Source organism: Paramormyrops kingsleyae, chromosome 18 (assembly GCF_048594095.1).
Source record: "Paramormyrops kingsleyae isolate MSU_618 chromosome 18, PKINGS_0.4, whole genome shotgun sequence".
Classification (NCBI taxonomy): domain Eukaryota; kingdom Metazoa; phylum Chordata; class Actinopteri; order Osteoglossiformes; family Mormyridae; genus Paramormyrops; species Paramormyrops kingsleyae.
Window position 1 is genome coordinate 8,421,106 of NC_132814.1, and position 21,826 is coordinate 8,442,931.

The 21,826-nt window shown below is 43.4% G+C and overlaps 2 protein-coding genes across 3 annotated transcripts; both read right to left on the reverse strand.

The window, feature by feature from the left end:
* Window positions 1–541: 541 nt before the first annotated feature.
* LOC111847875 (E3 ubiquitin-protein ligase TRIM8-like) lies at window positions 542–3,535 on the reverse strand. Its single transcript, XM_072702307.1, has 6 exons — window positions 2,820–3,535; window positions 2,614–2,709; window positions 2,237–2,470; window positions 2,038–2,069; window positions 1,614–1,729; window positions 542–1,484 (listed from the first exon to the last, which is right to left on the reverse strand). The coding sequence occupies exons 1-6, from the start codon at window positions 3,363–3,365 to the stop codon at window positions 904–906; spliced, it is 1,605 nt and encodes a 534-aa protein (XP_072558408.1). The 5' UTR covers window positions 3,366–3,535; the 3' UTR covers window positions 542–903.
* Window positions 3,536–5,002: 1,467 nt separating this feature from the next.
* LOC111837940 (E3 ubiquitin-protein ligase TRIM8-like) lies at window positions 5,003–12,847 on the reverse strand. 2 transcript variants are annotated; one of them, XR_011983564.1, is made up of 7 exons: window positions 12,173–12,847; window positions 11,967–12,062; window positions 11,590–11,823; window positions 11,391–11,422; window positions 10,967–11,082; window positions 10,042–10,837; window positions 5,003–5,195 (listed from the first exon to the last, which is right to left on the reverse strand). XR_011983564.1 is itself a non-coding variant. In XM_072702306.1 (6 exons), exons 1-6 carry the CDS (start codon window positions 12,716–12,718, stop codon window positions 10,257–10,259), a joined length of 1,605 nt encoding a protein of 534 aa, XP_072558407.1. In that variant the 5' UTR covers window positions 12,719–12,847; the 3' UTR covers window positions 9,895–10,256. The 2 variants fall into 2 exon arrangements, 1 of the variants encoding a protein (XP_072558407.1); XM_072702306.1 differs by lacking the exon at window positions 5,003–5,195 and having other exon boundaries at window positions 9,895–10,837.
* Between the last annotated feature and the right edge of the window lie 8,979 nt (window positions 12,848–21,826).

Below are 21,826 nucleotides of genomic sequence, written 5' to 3' on the forward strand. Positions count from 1 at the left end.
TAAAAAAAACATATCTCCCGTAATAAACAAATAATGTAACTTATTTAATTACACTCAATGTAAATGCATAAAGATGTATACCAATCTGCATTAAATCTTTATCCGGGTTACATACTAAGTATAATTATAAAAGCGTTTCTTAAGTGTCAAAGGCTTTTATTGACAATTACATTAAGTTTAAGTCAATACTTGCGGTGTTGGTCCTTCTTTTTCAAGACCTCTTGAAAATTGCTGTCAATCAACTTTTGGGCCAAATCCTGACTGACGGAAGCCCATTCTGGCATAATCAATGCTTGGAGTTAGTCAGAATTTGTGGGTTTTTGTTTGTCCACCTGCCTCTTGAAGATTGACCACAACTTCTCAATGGGATTAAGGTTTAGGGAGTTTCCTGGCCATGGACCCAAAATGTTGATTTTTTTTCCCCCCGAGCCACTTACGTAGTTATCACTTTCGCCTTACAGCATATTGCTCCATTATGCTAGAAAAGTCATTGTTTGAAACCAAATTGTTTTTGAATAATTGGGAGAAGTTACTCTCAGAGGATGTTTTGGTACCATTCTTTATTCATGGTTGTGTTCATAGGCAAAATTGTGAGTGAGCACAGTCCCTTGGCTGAAAAGCAACCCCACACAAATGGTCTCAGGATGCTTTCCTGTTGGCATGACACAGGACTGATCGTAGCCCTCACCTTTTCTCCTCCAGACAATCTTTTTTTGGATGCCCCAAACAATCGGAAAGGGGATTCATCAGAGAACATGACTTCTGCCCTTCTTGAGCACTGACCCTCAACATGACTGATGTCCGAAAAACCCTGAGGAAGTCGAACACACGGAAGGCAGCAGGCCTGGGTCCAGGGGAGGAACTAGGCCAGGGGCCAGGGCTGGGCCCAGAGGCAGAGCTTGGTCAAGAGCCAGGGCTGGGTCCAGGGGCAGAACTGTGTCCAGAGGCAAAGCTGGGTCGGGGGCCAGAGCTGGGATCAGTAGCAGAACTGGGTCCAGGGGCGGAGCTCCACCAGGGGTCAAAGCTGGGTTCAGGGGCCAGAGTTGGGTCCAGGAATGGAGCTTGGCCAGGGACCAGAGCTGGGTCCAGGAATGGAGCTTGGCCAGGGACCAGGGCAGGGCCCAGAGGAGGAGCTCGGCTCAGGGCTGGATCCAGAGGTCGAGCGAGGTCCAGGGGTGGAACTAGGCCAGGGGCCAGGGCTGGGTCCAGAGGCAGAGCTTGGTCAGGAGTCAAGGCTGGGCCCAGAGGCAGAGCTTGGTCAGGAGCCAGGGCTAGGCCCAGAGGCGGAGATGGACCCAGAGGATGAGCTGGACCAGGGGCAAACCTGAGTCTGGCAGTAGACCTTGGCCCCACTGAACCCTGGGTAGCACATCGCCGCTTGCTCACTGGCCCCATGCTGCTCTCGGAGAAAGCCATGGAAAACCTCCTCTTTTCTGGCCTAGTGGTTCCCAGTTTGGATTGGGACAATGCTACATTGGGAGGCACTGGAGGGACAAGAAGGCAGGGAGAGCAGAGGTGAGGGGAAATCAGAATCCAGACCCCACACCTCAGACCACACCAAGCAGCCCTTTTGGCCATCCTCTCTCGCCTAAACACAGTTTCTCCATTCCTACCTTCCAGGAGGTTCTGCAGGCTCTTCTCCTTCTTCGAGACTTCCACCAGGAAGTGCCTGGGCTCGAAGTTTGCCTCACTCAGGAGAGGGGACTCCCTGCCGATGTTGCTCTCTGATCTAAGGAGGATGACAGACCTTCAACTGAGCATAACGATTTAAAGACTTTGGGCGTCAAAATATGCCCCTCATTAATATTTTAGGTGCCCTACTATTCTGCTTATCAAATTGTGGATATAGGTAAAAATCCGTACGGTACTGAAAAGCCAGTGTCCGGGCAAATGTTTTACCTATTATCTCAAGCCCTTGTGATTGTTGTGCATGCACCATAGAACTGCTATTAAATTGTAATGTGATATCATGTAGCCCTACAATGACACATTTTACTCTATCATGAAAGCAACATTAAAATGTTCAAAGTAACTTACCTATTCAGCCACACTTTGAATGATGCAGTGTCCTAAAGAAATTAGGGGAAAAAAGCACATCAGACATTTTCTCTAACTGAGAACAGGTCTCAAGGACAGCTAAGCCCTCTAAGGGATCTCTGCACTGTTCCCCTCCACATGAGTGGAGGTGAAGGCCTACATTGCAGTGAGTGAGGTTCAAATGACCCAATTCTGTCACCTTCATGAAGTTGACGTCCTCTGTTTTTTGCAGGGCCATCTGGACAGAGCTCAGTAATTGTTTGGTGTCCTCCTCAGTCTTACTCAGCCGCAAGATCTGAGCTGAGCTCTCTGCAGAGAACCTGGAGTGGGCCGCGTCCAGCTTCTGCAGAGTCCTGTCCATGTCCTGCATCAGGAGCTCTTGCATTTTCCGGAAACGTAGGTTCACTGTTTCCCTGACTTTCCGGAAACTCTTCTGCAACACAAGTAGTTTGGGATATGTCACATGCTCAGAGAGCTGAATGACACTTTGAGATCCCGAAAACCTCAGAGCAGCTGGGGACACCGGCCACCCAGCGCTCAGAGAGGTCCTTGGGCTCCGACCGGCAGCTGTCCTACCTCTGCCTGCCGTTTATTCACCATTGCTCGTGACAAGGTTTCACTGATGGCCCACATCCGCTCCTCTATCTTCCCCTGCTGCTCCATGAATGCTTGCTAGAAGAAGAGAAAAGAGTTGGGCGCTCAGCCAGCACCTCTCACATGTCTGTCACCCAGGTGCTGCCCACTGCACTAAACACGAGTTCTGTCCAAATGAGCCCACTCACCCTCATGCCATTGCGACGGACCTCCACGTCGCACACCGCTTGACCATGGCTGGGGACACACCTGGCCAAGTAGCACTTCTGGCAAATCACTGTGTTTTCCTCATCACAGTGGTATAGCTTGTAATTGCCGTGCTGAAGGCAGGTCCAGCTCTGCAGGTCTTCCGCATTGACCAGCAAATGCCCTTCCTGGTCAATGTGCATCGGAACGTGGGCTGCACAGCAACCTTCAGCACAACGAAGGCAGAATTTCTGGGCCTGTTTGCCACACACTGCACAGCCTGATGCCACAAATGGCATGGGGGGCTCCAAATCCTTGAACCGCTGGACAATGCTGGCTAACTTTAGGTTCTCTGAAACAAATGGGTCCCTGTTGTAGGTGCGGTTGCACTCTGGGCAACGCTTTGCACCTGCATTGTCAGCCCAAGCCCTGGAGATGCACTCCTGGCAAAAGTTGTGCATGCACGGCAACTCCAGAGGCTCATCAAAAAGTTGAAGGCAGATGGCGCATGTCAATTCTTTCTCTAAGTTCTTCCAGACTGTGTCCATCTCTGCTTCTTTGATTTACTACAGCTAAGTGTACCAGAACGCGAAGCACAGGTGCTTATAAGCTGCCTTGAATGTGACGTCGATCGGCGAAAGATGACCGAATACGAGTCCTAGAACGCAGCACCAATGTGACGCGGTCGGGTTGCTAGGTAACAGCCGAAGGCGGGTCCTCAACTCACAGTCCTACGTCACCAACCTTCAACAAGGCACGTATAAAAGATATTAGTGTTGCGGGACCATTAAAATGCCCCTCCACACCGCTGAATAAAACCAGATCGATTGTGCAAACAATGCAGAGTCTCATAACTTACACCGCATTAACGGGCACCATCCCGCAGCCCGATAGCATTTGTAATCCTTAATTTTGGCTCTTTCGTGCCGTTGCAGTATACAAATATTTTGATCTCTTTGGGTGTGGGTCCTGAATAGCCAAAATGAACCGGATTTCAGGGGCAAATGAACGGGAACTTTTATTACACAGTCACCACTACAACCGCCAAAACCTAAACGCAACCTAAACGACTGAAGTACACCAATTTTACAATCGTACAAGTAGCAGCATCGCCTGATGGGAGGCAGAGAAGGTACCGTATTTGTTTAACTCCACTTCAACCCCTGATTACATATACAGTTACACGCTATTTTCTGAATTACACAAAATATTATTTATATAATTCTAGTTACGATAGATAAGCTTTATTGACTGTTGGAGGAAATTCTTTACTTTGTGTTAAGCCAAACACTGCTGTTGTACATTTTATTGATAGTTCTAACAGAAAAGCGATGAATTGATAAACCATACAGTACTTCCACTCGTATCCTACATCATTTCAGGGTGCGGGGTGGTGGTGGGCGGATTGATCCAAGTATTGATAATAATGTTGGTATTGATATTGATCAATACCAATTTAATGAGATCAATACTTTAGTTTTAGTTTCTCTCCTGAATGCACTCTGGCTGTCCATGCTGTCCATGACGGCAAGTGCTACTGCTCTCACTTGCCGCTCCCAGCTTTCACAGCGCATAGCAGGCTTCGCCTCTCCTCCTCAGTCTCCCGATTTGATGTTGTACCGTCACGTGACTCAGCGGCGCCAGGCAAGCAAGCAGGCTCACTTGCGCGCGCACACACACGCGCTGGCAGAGGCCTTTCAATTTGGCAGAGAATATCCAGGTGGATTCACTGTCATTAACGTATCCTAGTCGTTGGTGGCTGTTTGTGCTCCGGATTGTATCCTACCCTCATTAAACCCCAAGTTTTCCCCGTATCCTGGACTCCCGTGCCTTCCTTTATGCGGTGTTATCAGCGATCGTGACACCTGGGTTTTAGTAATTAATAAAAAATATCACAAAAACACTTAAAGGTAATGAAAACTAATTCAGCTTTAGCAATTTGATACATCCACCGTAATTATTAAAAAGTTGATATCGATATCGGCGATACTGGTCCTGTATTTACTTTGTATCCGATCAATACCAAATCTTGTGATATCGCACACCACCAGTGCGGGGATACTACCGATTTTACGGTAATTAATGTTTTCGCTCATCTTTCTTTCTAGTGTCTCCCATTTCAACTTGAGAATGTTCTTCTATACCCGACAAGCAGCCACACAAACTTTTTTTTTTTTTCAACTCTGTTTATTGGAAAAATAACACCCGAAATAACATTCCACAGTACAATCAGCATTTTTCAGTCAGTTTTGCAAACAGAAAACCATAGACACACAAATAAAAACAAACACCAAAAACAACAAAAAGGAAAAAACACAACCCCCCTTCAACCCCCACCCCACATTGGCTCCGTGTGGTCAAGGCGCAGCCGGGAAGACCTGTACAAATATAAACATAAATACATAAAGGGTGTGAATATAAAATACCTAAATGGAAGCTGGTTGAGGACTGATTAGTCAGGCAACACCGGTAATTCAGTAAAATAAGAAATAAAAGGTTGCCATTTCTGATAGAACCTAGCCGTAGAGCCTCTCAGCGTATACTTGATCTTTTCCAATTTCAATAAGGACATGGTTTGACTAAGCCATTGTGAAATACCCGGTGCCCTAGCAGACTTCCAGCTGAATAGAACTGTACGTCTAGCTATTAAGGAGACAAAGGCAAGAACGTCACGCTGCACGGAAGTAAGTGGAATTGATTCATTGGTGACCCCAAAAATCGCTATCAATGGACAAGGGTGTATATGCAAGCCAGATACTTTAGACATGATCTCAAAGAAAGACGACCAGAAAATACTCAGTCCTGGACATAGAAAAAACATGTGAGCCAAATGACATGGAGATCCATGACATTTATCGCACACATCAGATACCTCAGGGTAAATAGTGGAAAGACGTGCTTTAGAAAGGTGAACCCTATGTAAAACTTTAAACTGTATCAATCCGAGTCGAGCACAGGAAGTAATGCTACGTATATTATCAACAGCAGCTTCCCAGCTATTTTCAGACAAACTCAAACCCAAATCACCTTCCCAGGCTAACTTTATTTTAGTGAGTGGGTGAGTATTCAAGGATAAAAGAGAATTGTGGCCACACAAACTTGAGGAGCATATGGGTATAATTTGTTAAAAACAAAATGAAATGGGTTGCCATGCCTAATTTGGTTTCTACAGTTGTGGCCAAAAGTTTTAAGAATGACACAAATACTGGCCAATTGCGCCACAGAGATTACGTTTCAAACAATGTCTCAAACAAATAGTCTATTTAATATTTTTAAAGAAACAGTATGTTTTAACCATTTAAAAAAAACATATCTCCCGTAATAAACAAATAATGTAACTTATTTAATTACACTCATAAGAACATAAGAACATAAGAACTATACAAACGAGAGGAGGCCATTCGGCCCATCGAGCTCGCTTGGGGAGAACTTAACTAATAGCTCAGAGTTGTTAAAATCTTATCTAGCTCTGATTTAAAGGAACCCAAGGATTCAGCTTGCACTACGTTATCAGGAAGACTATTCCATACTCTGACTACACGCTGTGTAAAGAAGTGCTTCCTTAAATCCAGTTTGAAATGTTCTCCCGCTAATTTCCACCTATGGCCACGAGTTCTTGTATTTGAACTAATGCTGAAGTAACTATTCGGTTGAACAGCATCCAAACCTGTTAGAATCTTATAGACCTGGATCATGTCCCCCCTCAGTCTCCTTTGCTTGAGGCTGAACAGATTTAGCTCAAATAACCTTTCCTCGTATGACATTCCTCTAAGACCAGGAATCATTCTTGTGGCCCTACGCTGCACCTTTTCTAAGGCCGCTATGTCCTTTTTAAGATATGGTGACCAAACCTGTACACAATATTCTAGGTGAGGTCTCACCAAGGAATTGTATAATCTTAGCATTACCTCCCTTGACTTAAACTCCACACACCTGGAGATGTACCCCAACATCCTATTGGCCTTTTTTATTGCTTCCCCACACTGGCGAGAATGAGACATGGAAGCATCAACATACACACCAAGGTCTTTCTCATAATCAGCTACCTTTATTTCAGTAGGTCCCATAAAATACCTGTACTTTATATTTCTGCTCCCTACATGGAGTACCTTACATTTGTCTATGTTAAATTTCATCTGCCAGGTGTCAGCCCAGTCACTAATTAAATTAAGATCCCGCTGTAGCTGCTGAGCCGCTAGTTCAGTATCTGCTACACCACCCACCTTGGTGTCATCTGCAAATTTCACCAGTTTACTGTATATATTGGTGTCTATATCATTTATGTAAATTAGGAACAAAAGTGGTCCTAAAATTGAACCCTGCGGTACCCCACTATGAACGCAGGCCCACTGTGACATCGAGCCTCTTATAACTACTCGCTGCTTCCTATCCGTTAACCAGTTATCAATCCAAGTCGCTACAGTTCCTAAAATACCTGTCGCTTTGAGTTTAAGTGAGAGCCTCTTGTGGGGAACAACATCAAAAGCCTTTTGGAAATCTAAATAGATGACATCATAGGCCTTCTTATCATCAACTTCCTGAGTAGCTTCCTCAAAAAACTCCAACAGATTTGTTAAACAGGATCTACCTCTCCTAAATCCATGCTGGCTATCCCTCAAAATGTTATTTGAGTCCAGGTAATCTACCATTTTCTCTTTGATTATAGCCTCCATAACTTTACCAGTTATACAAGTTAGACTGATTGGCCTATAGTTTGACAAATTACTTCTATCCCCTTTTTTGAAAATGGGCGTTATGTTGGCATGCTTCCAATCAGAAGGTACCACACCTTCAGATAAGGATTTTTGAAACAGTAATGTTAAGGGTCGGCAAATAATATCCCTCATCTCTTTTAACACTATAGGTAAGATGCCATCAGGGCCCTGTGATTTATTTATTTTGAGCTTAGCTAGGCTTTGCAAAACATCAGCTTCAGTTATATATATATTAGTTATAGACGATGTTGAATTAGTAATAAGAACTGGTAAGTTACTAGTGTCCTCGACAGTGAATACCCGTGCAAAACTATCATTGAACTCATTTACTATGTCAATGTCGTTTTCAATTATAAGACCCTTACTATCCTGCAGATTAGTAATTTCAGCTTTTAGAGCTCTTTTAGAGTTAAAATACTGGAAGAAACTTTTAACGTCATCCTTAGCCTCCAATGCGATCTTCCTTTCGACATTCCTTTTAGCTCGTCTAATGTCATTTTTTAATTCAGCCTGTAGATTTAGATACTCTTGCTTTATTATGTCATCATCAGTTATTTTCCATCTCTGGAACAAAGCCCTTTTCCTCCTTACTTTATACTTTATGTCCCTATTAAACCACCTAGGTTGCAATTTCCTAGATTTATTCTTGCTAGAAACAGGTATGAAGTCCTCTTGTACTTGCAATAATGTGCTTTTAAAAAATTCCCATGCCTCTTCAACAGTTTTGTTATTTAACTCCATCCAGTTCACGGTTTCTAGTTTTAATCTCATACAATTGAAGTTAGCCTTCCTAACATTATATATTTTTGATTTGGACTTTGCTCTTCGGGCACTAAACTTAACCTCAAATTTAACCATGTTATGATCGCTACTGTCAAGTGGTTCTAAAACATCTAATTTACCAATCCTGTCCTGGTTATTAGACAAAACAAGATCAAGAATGGCATCTCCCCTGGTAGGGGTGTTAACAAACTGAGTAAAAAAACAATCCTGTACTAATTCCACCATCTCAAGTTCATTTTCAGAAGAGCCAGCAACAATGTCCCACTGTATCCCCGGTAGATTAAAATCACCCATAACTACCACATCATTTTTATTGCTCATAATCCTAATATCACTGTATAACAATCTGCTTTCCTCAGCAGCTACATTGGGTGCTCTGTAACAAACACCGACAATTAGGCTATTTGAGTTTGTAGCATCTAATTTTACCCATATAGCTTCCGTACTTTTACTTATATCAGTAAGCTCCCTTGCCTGCAAGATTTCCTTTACATATACTGCAACACCACCTCCCTTCTTACCTATACGGTCTTTACGGAACAATGTGTAACCATCCATATTATATTCTTGTCCATCCTTATCACTCAACCACGTTTCAGTTATTGCTATAATATCATAAGAGTCCGATGAGATAAGAGCCTCTAAATCATGAATTTTATTCCTAATACTCCTGGCGTTTAAATACAGACAACAAAGGGTAGGCTTATTACAGTGCCTACTTATAATATGATTTTTTTGGGCTTTCCGTTTCCCCCCAGTTACATACTTAACTAACCTCCCTGCCCCCCCAGTCCCTAGTTTAAACATTCCTCAACTACTCTACAAATACGCCTTCCCAGTACACTGGTTCCCCTCCGGTTCAGATGCAACCCATCCGGCTTGAACAGGTCCCACCTGTTCCAGAAGGTCCTCCAGTGCCCCATAAACCTAAACCCCTCTTTCCTACACCATCCTTTTAGCCACGCATTTAATCTCCTTATCTCAGCTAACTTAGCCTCACTTGCGCGTGGCACGGGGAGTATTTCGGAAAATACCACCATGGACGTTCTGCTTCTAAGCTTATTGGCGACTTCTATAAATTTATCCTGCAGAACAATGTAAATGCATAAAGATGTATACCAATCTGCATTAAATCTTTATCCGGGTTACATACTAAGTATAATTATAAAAGCGTTTCTTAAGTGTCAAAGGCTTTTATTGACAATTACATTAAGTTTAAGTCAATACTTGCGGTGTTGGTCCTTCTTTTTCAAGACCTCTTGAAAATTGCTGTCAATCAACTTTTGGGCCAAATCCTGACTGACGGAAGCCCATTCTGGCATAATCAATGCTTGGAGTTAGTCAGAATTTGTGGGTTTTTGTTTGTCCACCTGCCTCTTGAAGATTGACCACAACTTCTCAATGGGATTAAGGTTTAGGGAGTTTCCTGGCCATGGACCCAAAATGTTGATTTTTTTTCCCCCCGAGCCACTTACGTAGTTATCACTTTTGCCTTACAGCATATTGCTCCATTATGCTGGAAAAGTCATTGTTTGAAACCAAATTGTTTTTGAATAATTGGGAGAAGTTACTCTCAGAGGATGTTTTGGTACCATTCTTTATTCATGGTTGTGTTCATAGGCAAAATTGTGAGTGAGCACAGTCCCTTGGCTGAAAAGCAACCCCACACAAATGGTCTCAGGATGCTTTCCTGTTGGCATGACACAGGACTGATCGTAGCCCTCACCTTTTCTCCTCCAGACAATCTTTTTTTGGATGCCCCAAACAATCGGAAAGGGGATTCATCAGAGAACATGACTTCTGCCCTTCTTGAGCACTGACCCTCAACATGACTGATGTCCGAAAAACCCTGAGGAAGTCGAACACACGGAAGGCAGCAGGCCTGGGTCCAGGGGAGGAACTAGGCCAGGGGCCAGGGCTGGGCCCAGAGGCAGAGCTTGGTCAAGAGCCAGGGCTGGGTCCAGGGGCAGAACTGTGTCCAGAGGCAAAGCTGGGTCGGGGGCCAGAGCTGGGATCAGTAGCAGAACTGGGTCCAGGGGCGGAGCTCCACCAGGGGTCAAAGCTGGGTTCAGGGGCCAGAGTTGGGTCCAGGAATGGAGCTTGGCCAGGGACCAGAGCTGGGTCCAGGAATGGAGCTTGGCCAGGGACCAGGGCAGGGCCCAGAGGAGGAGCTCGGCTCAGGGCTGGATCCAGAGGTCGAGCGAGGTCCAGGGGTGGAACTAGGCCAGGGGCCAGGGCTGGGTCCAGAGGCAGAGCTTGGTCAGGAGTCAAGGCTGGGCCCAGAGGCAGAGCTTGGTCAGGAGCCAGGGCTAGGCCCAGAGGCGGAGATGGACCCAGAGGATGAGCTGGACCAGGGGCAAACCTGAGTCTGGCAGTAGACCTTGGCCCCACTGAACCCTGGGTAGCACATCGCCGCTTGCTCACTGGCCCCATGCTGCTCTCGGAGAAAGCCATGGAAAACCTCCTCTTTTCTGGCCTAGTGGTTCCCAGTTTGGATTGGGACAATGCTACATTGGGAGGCACTGGAGGGACAAGAAGGCAGGGAGAGCAGAGGTGAGGGGAAATCAGAATCCAGACCCCACACCTCAGACCACACCAAGCAGCCCTTTTGGCCATCCTCTCTCGCCTAAACACAGTTTCTCCATTCCTACCTTCCAGGAGGTTCTGCAGGCTCTTCTCCTTCTTCGAGACTTCCACCAGGAAGTGCCTGGGCTCGAAGTTTGCCTGACTCAGGAGAGGGGACTCCCTGCCGATGTTGCTCTCTGATCTAAGGAGGATGACAGACCTTCAACTGAGCATAACGATTTAAAGACTTTGGGCGTCAAAATATGCCCCTCATTAATATTTTAGGTGCCCTACTAATCTGCTTATCAAATTGTGGATATAGGTAAAAATCCGTACGGTACTGAAAAGCCAGTGTCCGGGCAAATGTTTTACCTATTATCTAAAGCCCTGGTGATTGTTGTGCATGCACCATAGAACTGCTATTAAATTGTAATGTGATATCATGTAGCCCTACAATGACACATTTTACTCTATCATGAAAGCAACATTAAAATGTTCAAAGTAACTTACCTATTCAGCCACACTTTGAATGATGCAGTGTCCTAAAGAAATTAGGGGAAAAAAGCACATCAGACATTTTCTCTAACTGAGAACAGGTCTCAAGGACAGCTAAACCCTCTAAGGGATCTCTGCACTGTTCCCCTCCACATGAGTGGAGGTGAAGGCCTACATTGCAGTGAGTGAGGTTCAAATGACCCAATTCTGTCACCTTCATGAAGTTGACGTCCTCTGTTTTTTGCAGGGCCATCTGGACAGAGCTCAGTAATTGTTTGGTGTCCTCCTCAGTCTTACTCAGCCGCAAGATCTGAGCTGAGCTCTCTGCAGAGAACCTGGAGTGGGCCACGTCCAGCTTCTGCAGAGTCCTGTCCATGTCCTGCATCAGGAGCTCTTGCATTTTCCGGAAACGTAGGTTCACTGTTTCCCTGACTTTCCGGAAACTCTTCTGCAACACAAGTAGTTTGGGATATGTCACATGCTCAGAGAGCTGAATGACACTTTGAGATCCCGAAAACCTCAGAGCAGCTGGGGACACCGGCCACCCAGCGCTCAGAGAGGTCCTTGGGCTCCGACCGGCAGCTGTCCTACCTCTGCCTGCCGTTTATTCACCATTGCTCGTGACAAGGTTTCACTGATGGCCCACATCCGCTCCTCTATCTTCCCCTGCTGCTCCATGAATGCTTGCTAGAAGAAGAGAAAAGAGTTGGGCGCTCAGCCAGCACCTCTCACATGTCTGTCACCCAGGTGCTGCCCACTGCACTAAACACGAGTTCTGTCCAAATGAGCCCACTCACCCTCATGCCATTGCGACGGACCTCCACGTCGCACACCGCTTGACCATGGCTGGGGACACACCTGGCCAAGTAGCACTTCTGGCAAATCACTGTGTTTTCCTCATCACAGTGGTATAGCTTGTAATTGCCGTGCTGAAGGCAGGTCCAGCTCTGCAGGTCTTCCGCATTGACCAGCAAATGCCCTTCCTGGTCAATGTGCATCGGAACGTGGGCTGCACAGCAACCTTCAGCACAACGAAGGCAGAATTTCTGGGCCTGTTTGCCACACACTGCACAGCCTGATGCCACAAATGGCATGGGGGGCTCCAAATCCTTGAACCGCTGGACAATGCTGGCTAACTTTAGGTTCTCTGAAACAAATGGGTCCCTGTTGTAGGTGCGGTTGCACTCTGGGCAACGCTTTGCACCTGCATTGTCAGCCCAAGCCCTGGAGATGCACTCCTGGCAAAAGTTGTGCATGCACGGCAACTCCAGAGGCTCATCAAAAAGTTGAAGGCAGATGGCGCATGTCAATTCTTTCTCTAAGTTCTTCCAGACTGTGTCCATCTCTGCTTCTTTGATTTACTACAGCTAAGTGTACCAGAACGCGAAGCACAGGTGCTTATAAGCTGCCTTGAATGTGACGTCGATCGGCGAAAGATGACCGAATACGAGTCCTAGAACGCAGCACCAATGTGACGCGGTCGGGTTGCTAGGTAACAGCCGAAGGCGGGTCCTCAACTCACAGTCCTACGTCACCAACCTTCAACAAGGCACGTATAAAAGATATTAGTGTTGCGGGACCATTAAAATGCCCCTCCACACCGCTGAATAAAACCAGATCGATTGTGCAAACAATGCAGAGTCTCATAACTTACACCGCATTAACGGGCACCATCCCGCAGCCCGATAGCATTTGTAATCCTTAATTTTGGCTCTTTCGTGCCGTTGCAGTATACAAATATTTTGATCTCTTTGGGTGTGGGTCCTGAATAGCCAAAATGAACCGGATTTCAGGGGCAAATGAACGGGAACTTTTATTACACAGTCACCACTACAACCGCCAAAACCTAAACGCAACCTAAACGACTGAAGTACACCAATTTTACAATCGTACAAGTAGCAGCATCGCCTGATGGGAGGCAGAGAAGGTACCGTATTTGTTTAACTCCACTTCAACCCCTGATTACATATACAGTTACACGCTATTTTCTGAATTACACAAAATATTATTTATATAATTCTAGTTACGATAGATAAGCTTTATTGACTGTTGGAGGAAATTCTTTACTTTGTGTTAAGCCAAACACTGCTGTTGTACATTTTATTGATAGTTCTAACAGAAAAGCGATGAATTGATAAACCATACAGTACTTCCACTCGTATCTTACATCATTTCAGGGTGCGGGGTGGTGGTGGGCGGATTGATCCAAGTATTGATAATAATGTTGGTATTGATATTGATCAATACCAATTTAATGAGATCAATACTTTAGTTTTAGTTTCTCTCCTGAATGCACTCTGGCTGTCCATGCTGTCCATGACGGCAAGTGCTACTGCTCTCACTTGCCGCTCCCAGCTTTCACAGCGCATAGCAGGCTTCGCCTCTCCTCCTCAGTCTCCCGATTTGATGTTGTACCGTCACGTGACTCAGCGGCGCCAGGCAAGCAAGCAGGCTCACTTGCGCGCGCACACACACGCGCTGGCAGAGGCCTTTCAATTTGGCAGAGAATATCCAGGTGGATTCACTGTCATTAACGTATCCTAGTCGTTGGTGGCTGTTTGTGCTCCGGATTGTATCCTACCCTCATTAAACCCCGAGTTTTCCCCGTATCCTGGACTCCCGTGCCTTCCTTTATGCGGTGTTATCAGCGATCGTGACACCTGGGTTTTAGTAATTAATAAAAAATATCACAAAAACACTTAAAGGTAATGAAAACTAATTCAGCTTTAGCAATTTGATACATCCACCGTAATTATTAAAAAGTTGATATCGATATCGGCGATACTGGTCCTGTATTTACTTTGTATCCGATCAATACCAAATCTTGTGATATCGCACACCACCAGTGCGGGGATACTACCGATTTTACGGTAATTAATGTTTTCGCTCATCTTTCTTTCTAGTGTCTCCCATTTCAACTTGAGAATGTTCTTCTATACCCGACAAGCAGCCACACAAACTTTTTTTTTTTTTCAACTCTGTTTATTGGAAAAATAACACCCGAAATAACATTCCACAGTACAATCAGCATTTTTCAGTCAGTTTTGCAAACAGAAAACCATAGACACACAAATAAAAACAAACACCAAAAACAACAAAAAGGAAAAAACACAACCCCCCTTCAACCCCCACCCCACATTGGCTCCGTGTGGTCAAGGCGCAGCCGGGAAGACCTGTACAAATATAAACATAAATACATAAAGGGTGTGAATATAAAATACCTAAATGGAAGCTGGTTGAGGACTGATTAGTCAGGCAACACCGGTAATTCAGTAAAATAAGAAATAAAAGGTTGCCATTTCTGATAGAACCTAGCCGTAGAGCCTCTCAGCGTATACTTGATCTTTTCCAATTTCAATAAGGACATGGTTTGACTAAGCCATTGTGAAATACCCGGTGCCCTAGCAGACTTCCAGCTGAATAGAACTGTACGTCTAGCTATTAAGGAGACAAAGGCAAGAACGTCACGCTGCACGGAAGTAAGTGGAATTGATTCATTGGTGACCCCAAAAATCGCTATCAATGGACAAGGGTGTATATGCAAGCCAGATACTTTAGACATGATCTCAAAGAAAGACGACCAGAAAATACTCAGTCCTGGACATAGAAAAAACATGTGAGCCAAATGACATGGAGATCCATGACATTTATCGCACACATCAGATACCTCAGGGTAAATAGTGGAAAGACGTGCTTTAGAAAGGTGAACCCTATGTAAAACTTTAAACTGTATCAATCCGAGTCGAGCACAGGAAGTAATGCTACGTATATTATCAACAGCAGCTTCCCAGCTATTTTCAGACAAACTCAAACCCAACTCACCTTCCCAGGCTAACTTTATTTTAGTGAGTGGGTGAGTATTCAAGGATAAAAGAGAATTGTGGCCACACAAACTTGAGGAGCATATGGGTATAATTTGTTAAAAACAAAATGAAATGGGTTGCCATGCCTAATTTGGTTTCTACAGTTGTGGCCAAAAGTTTTAAGAATGACACAAATACTGGCCAATTGCGCCACAGAGATTACGTTTCAAACAATGTCTCAAACAAATAGTCTATTTAATATTTTTAAAGAAACAGTATGTTTTAACCATTTAAAAAAAACATATCTCCCGTAATAAACAAATAATGTAACTTATTTAATTACACTCAATGTAAATGCATAAAGATGTATACCAATCTGCATTAAATCTTTATCCGGGTTACATACTAAGTATAATTATAAAAGCGTTTCTTAAGTGTCAAAGGCTTTTATTGACAATTACATTAAGTTTAAATCAATACTTGCGGTGTTGGTCCTTCTTTTTCAAGACCTCTTGAAAATTGCTGTCAATCAACTTTTGGGCCAAATCCTGACTGACGGAAGCCCATTCTGGCATAATCAATGCTTGGAGTTAGTCAGAATTTGTGGGTTTTTGTTTGTCCACCTGCCTCTTGAAGATTGACCACAACTTCTCAATGGGATTAAGGTCTGGGGAGTTTCCTGGCCATGGACCCAAAATGTTGATGCTCCCCCCCCCCCCGAGCCACTTACGAAGGGGTGTTGAGAAGTTCCTGGCTTTGCCCAGAAAGAAGAGAGCCAGAGTTATGAAACAACACATTTATTCAACATATTCCCCCCTGAGACTGATGCACTTGCATAGTTGCAGCTTTTCTAGACCGTTCAAATAAAAGTCCTTTGATTGGGCCGCAAACCAACTCTCAGCAGCATCTTTGACGTCAGAAATGGCATCAAAATGTTGCCCCTTTAGGTGTTTCTTCAAATTTGGGATCAGATAATAGTCTGATGGGGCCAGGTCAGGTGAATAGGTGGGATGGTGGACCAGTTGGAAACCCAGGGTGTTCAATCTGGCAGCCACAACGTTGGACGTGTGCTCAGGTGCATTGTCCTGCAAAAAAAGGATCCCTTTGGTCAACTTTCCACGGCATTTTGTCTTAATTGACATGTTTGATCACTGTTCAAACATTTCAGCACCCACTTCGCTGAAAGCTTGCGAATGTCTAAGATAGTGGTGATAAACCCAACACGCTCCCATGAGATGTGAAGTAACTGATCTTTTTTGTGGATATTTGCCGGTCCTCAATAATCAGCTCATGGATAGCATTGCAGGTTGCCGGGTCAGTTGATATTGGGGGGCATCCACTGCACCTACATTTTCAGCCCAAGTCCTGTAGATGCGTCAGAGGCTCCGCATACATAAGCTATTTCTCCCGGTTTTTCCAAATTGTATCCATCTCTGCTTCTTTAACGTACTACAGCTATGTGTACTCTTCAACGGTGAAATGCCCAGTCTTGAAACACGATATCCAGGTTCTGACAGTGCTGTAGGAAGGACACTTCTCCCCCAGTGTTTGTGACATCTGTGTGAATGTCCTTTGCTGACTTTCCCTGGAGAAACAAAAACAATGACATGAAACTTGCTTGTGCTTCTGCCATCGCAGCTTCTCACTGAAAGAAAAAAACAGTTTTAAGAATCGCAAAGTATATGTAACTGTATATGTAATCAGGGGTTGAAGTGGAGTTAAACAAATACGGTACCTTCTCTGCCTCCCATCAGGCGATGCTGCTACTTGTACGATTGTAAAATTGGTGTACTTCAGTCGTTTAGGTTGCGTTTAGGTTTTGGCGGTTGTAGTGATGATTGTGTAATAAAAGTACCCTGATATTGCCATAGTTACATAGTAAGATATTAGCCTATCATATGCCCCCACACTCATTTTTCTATTTCAACTGGCAGGGGGCAAAGCCAGGAACTTCTCAGCACCCCCTCGTAGTTATCACCTTATAGCACAGTGCTCCATCACACTGGAAAAGGCATTGTTTGACACCAAACTGTTCTTGAATGGTTGGGAGAAGTTGCTTGTGGAGGATGTCAAAATTAAAAGTATACAATGTTAGGAAGGCTAACTTTAATGGTATGAGACGGAAACTAGAAACTGTAAACTGGATGGAGTTAAATAGCAAAACAGTTGAAGAGGCTTGGAAAATTTTTAAAAGCACGTTGTTGCCAATGCAAGAGGACTTTATACCTGTTTCCAGCAAAACTAAATCTAGGAAACAACAACCAAGGTGGTTTACTAAGGAAATTAAGAATAAAGTCAGGAGGAAAAGGGCTCTGTTCCACAATTGGAAAATAACTAATGATTTCAAAATTAAGCAGGAGTATCTAAGTCTACAGGTAGGGTTAAAAAATAACATTAATAATAATAATAATAATAATAATACATTTTATTTAAAAGCGCCTTTCAAGACACTCAAGGACACTGTACACAACAGAAAAAAAAGCAAACAATTTACAAAATCTATATAAAACAATCCAAATTAAAAAGATAGAATAAAAGAAAGGTTATGTTGGAAAAGCAATTTTAAATAAGTGAGTTTTGAGTCTAGATTTAAAAAGAGAAAGAGAAGTAATGTTTCTAATGTCTGGAGGAAGCGAATTCCAAAGCCGGGGAGCAGAGCAGCAGAATGCTCTGCTCCCCATGGTGGCAAGATGGTGAGAAGGGACAGAGAGAAGAAGAGAGGAAGAGGATCTGAGGCAGCGTGATGGAGTGGTGACCTGAACCAAATCAGACAAATATGGAGGGGAGAGGTGATGGATGGCCTTAAATGTATACAGAAGGATTTTGAAGTTGATGCGATCTTTAACCGGGAGCCAGTGAAGCTTCAGAACAGGGGTGATGTGGTGGATAGAAGGGGTCTTGGTGATAATACGAGCAGCAGAGTTCTGGACAAGTTGTAGCTTATGGATGGATTTTTTAGGGAGACCAAATAAAAGCGAATTACAGTAATCGATCCGGGAAGTGACAAGGCTATGGACAAGAATGGCGGTGGCTTGTGGGGTGAGAGATGAACGGAGACGATTAATGTTGCGCAGATGAAAATATGCGGACCGAGTGATATTATTGAGATGTGAATTAAAAGATAAAGTGCTGTCAAGGATGACACCAAGACTTTTCACATTTGGGGACACGGAAACTAAGGAATTATCTATAGTAATAGAAAAATAATCAATTTTGGATATTGTTGATTTAGAGCCAACTAGAAGAAACTCTGTTTTATTACTATTAAGTTTGAGAAAGTTTGAAGAAAACCAAGATTTAAGTTCAGATAAACAGAGGCTAAGGGAAGGTGGAGGAAGAGTGAAGTTAGGTTTAGTGGACAAATAAAGCTGGGTGTCATCGGCATAACAGTGAAAATGAATATTATATTTACTGAAAATATGACCAAGAGGAAGAAGGTAGATAATGAAGAGAAGGGGCCCCAGGACAGATCCCTGGGGCACACCACTGAGAACAGGAGAAGGCTGTGAAGTGAATGATTTAAGCTGGATAAACTGAGTGCGGTCAGACAAATATGATTTAAACCAGTGTAATGGTGTACCAGAGAGACCAATGGAGGTTAACCTACTAAGAAGAACAGAGTGAGAGATAGTATCAAAGGCTGCACTCAGATCCAGAAGAATAAGAATGGTAAGAAAACCACAGTCAGCTGCCATAAGAAGATCATTGGTTATTTTTATGAGGGCTGTTTCAGTGCTATGGAGGGGGCGAAAACCAGACTGAAACTGTTCATACAAATGATTATTAGTTAAGTGAGAATGGATCTGTGTTGCAACTAGTTTTTCAAGAATTTTTGAAAGGAATGGTAAATTTGAAATAGGGCAGAAATTATCAAAATTATTAGGATCAAGACCAGTTTTTTTCAATATTGGGGTGATAGCAGCAGTTTTGAAAGAGACAGGGACAGTTCCAGTGGTAAGTGAAGAGTGAATGATTGCAAAGATAAGGGGAAGCAAAGAGGGTAGACAGGCTTTGACTATAGCTGTTGGAATAGGATCTAACTGACAGGTGGAGGATTTTGACTTACAGATGAGATCTGAAATATCAGAAACAGAGGGGAGCTGAAAAGCAGAAAAACAATGTGTTGGCAAGATAATTTCGAGGGAGGTACTAGAAGAATCATCAGAAGCCAAGTCTTGGTGGATTTTGTGAATTTTCTCAGTAAAAAATAGCATTAGAGAGTCACAGAAGGAAGATGAATATAGGTGAACAGGTAGAAAATCCGGTGGCATGAAAGTAGAGTTAAGCAGTGAAAACAGTGATTTAGTGGAATCTTCATTAGAACAGATAATAGTAGTAAAATAAGTGGATTTGGTTTGGTTAATGCATTCCTTATAATATGAAATATGATTACTATACATTTCTTTATGGATTGTGAGACCAGTTCTCTTATAAAGACGTTCAAGCCGTCGACCTTTTGCTTTCATAAGCCTGAGTTCAGCTGTAAACCAGGGTGCTGACTGAGAAAATGATACAGATTTAGTTTTTAATGGAGCAACAGAGTTTAAAATACTATTAAGACTACTGTTATAATGGGAAACCAGATCATCTAAGGTGAGTAAGTTGTTGAAATCTGAAAGTCTTGAAAAAGCAAAAGAAAGGGTGTTAGGATTAATTTTTTTGACATTACGGAAAGAGATGGTGCGAGGATTCTTGGATATAGAAAGGGTAATTTTAACATTAAAAGAGAGTAGCAGATGATCCGTGATTGGCAGTTCATCAGCCTTGCAGTTGAAGGGAGTTAGTCCAGAGCAGCAAACTAAGTCCAAAGTATGGCCCTTAGTATGAGTGGGAAAGTTTATATACTGATGAAAACTAAAGCTATCGAGGCAGGATGAAAAGTTTTTGGTGAGTGGATGATTACTGTTGTCCATATGTATGTTAAAATCTCCCAGGAGTATTATATTAGGAGATACAGTAGTCAAGTGGGTCAGCAAATCAGCAAAGTCTCCTATAAAATCAGAATTAGACTTTGGAGGGCGGTAGATAGCAGCTACAACAGTTGGAACAGGTCCCGAGAGTTGACAAACAACGGATTCAAAGGAATTGAATACGGGTACAGACAACGACAGAACTTTCCAATTCTCGCGATAAATTACTGCGAGACCTCCACCACGGCCGTACTCCCGAGGTTCACAGGTATAAACAAACCCCGGGGGAGTGGAGTCGTTGAGCTGGGAAAAATCTTTGGGCTGTTGCCACGTTTCAGTCAAACAGAAAAAAATCAAACTGTAGGACGGATTCCCAGGCATCAGACCCTTGCTCTCCTTCAACGACCTAGCTTTTGGATTTCCCTTGTTTGTACCTTTGCCAAGCCCGGCACATTAAAGCCTGCGTTTACCCGCATATCTGGATCCGTGTCTCTCTGCCCCGGCGATCGCCACAAGAGGCATGTAGAAAGAAAAATTGCATTGGAGGATAAGGATGACAATAAAAGTTTATTCCAATACTTTAACTCCAAAAGAGCTCTAAAAGCTGAAATCACTAATTTGCAGGATAGTAAGGGCCTTATAATTGACAATGAAATTGATATAGTAAATGAGTTTAATGGTTATTTTTCACGGGTGTTCACAGTAGAGAACACAAGTAACTTACCACCAATTAGTATGAATAGAGCGTCGTCTATGACCAACATATGTATAACTGAGGCTGATGTGGTACTAGCTAAACTCAAAATAAATAAATCACAGGGCCCTGATGGCATGTTACCTATAGCTTTAAAAAAGATGAGGGATATTATTAGCCAAACTTTAACTTTAATATTCCAGAAATCGTTATCTGCGGGTGTGGTACCTTTAGATTGGAAGCATGCTAATATAACACCCATATTCAAAAAAGGGGATAGAAGTAATCCAGCAAACTATAGGCCAATCAGTTTAACTAGCATTACTGGAAAAACAATAGAAGCTATAATCCAAGTGAAAATGGTAGATTACCTGGATGCAAATAACATTCTGAGGGATAGCCAACATGGATTTACTGTAGGAGAGGTAGATCCTGTTTAATGAATCTACTTGAGTTCTTTGAGGAAGCTACAAGTGAAATTGATCACAAAAAGGCCTACGATGTGATCTACTTAGATTTCCAGAAGGCCTTTGATGTTATCCCCCACAAACGGCTCTTGCTAAAGCTCAAAGCTGCTGGGATTTTAGGAACTGTGGCAACTTGGATCGAAAACTGGTTAACTGACAGGAAGCAGCGAGTAGTTATTAGAGGCACAATGTCACAGTGGGCCTGCGTTCATAGTGGGGTACCCCAGGGTTCAATTTTAGGACCACTATTGTTCCTAATTTACATTAATGATATTGACACCAATACATACATTAAACTAGTTAAATTTGCAGACGACACCAAGGTGGGTGGTGTAGCAGATACTGATCTAACACGGGATCTGGATTTAATTAGCGACTGGGTTGACACTTGGCAGATGAAATTAACACCGATAAATGTAATGCAGGGAGCAGAAATATAAAGTACAGATATTTTATGGGTTCCACTGAAATAAAGGTAGCTGATTACGAGAAAGATCTTGGTGTGTATGTTGATGCTATCAAGTCCCACTCTCACCAGTGTGGGGAAGCAATAAAAAAGGCCAATAGAATGTTGGGT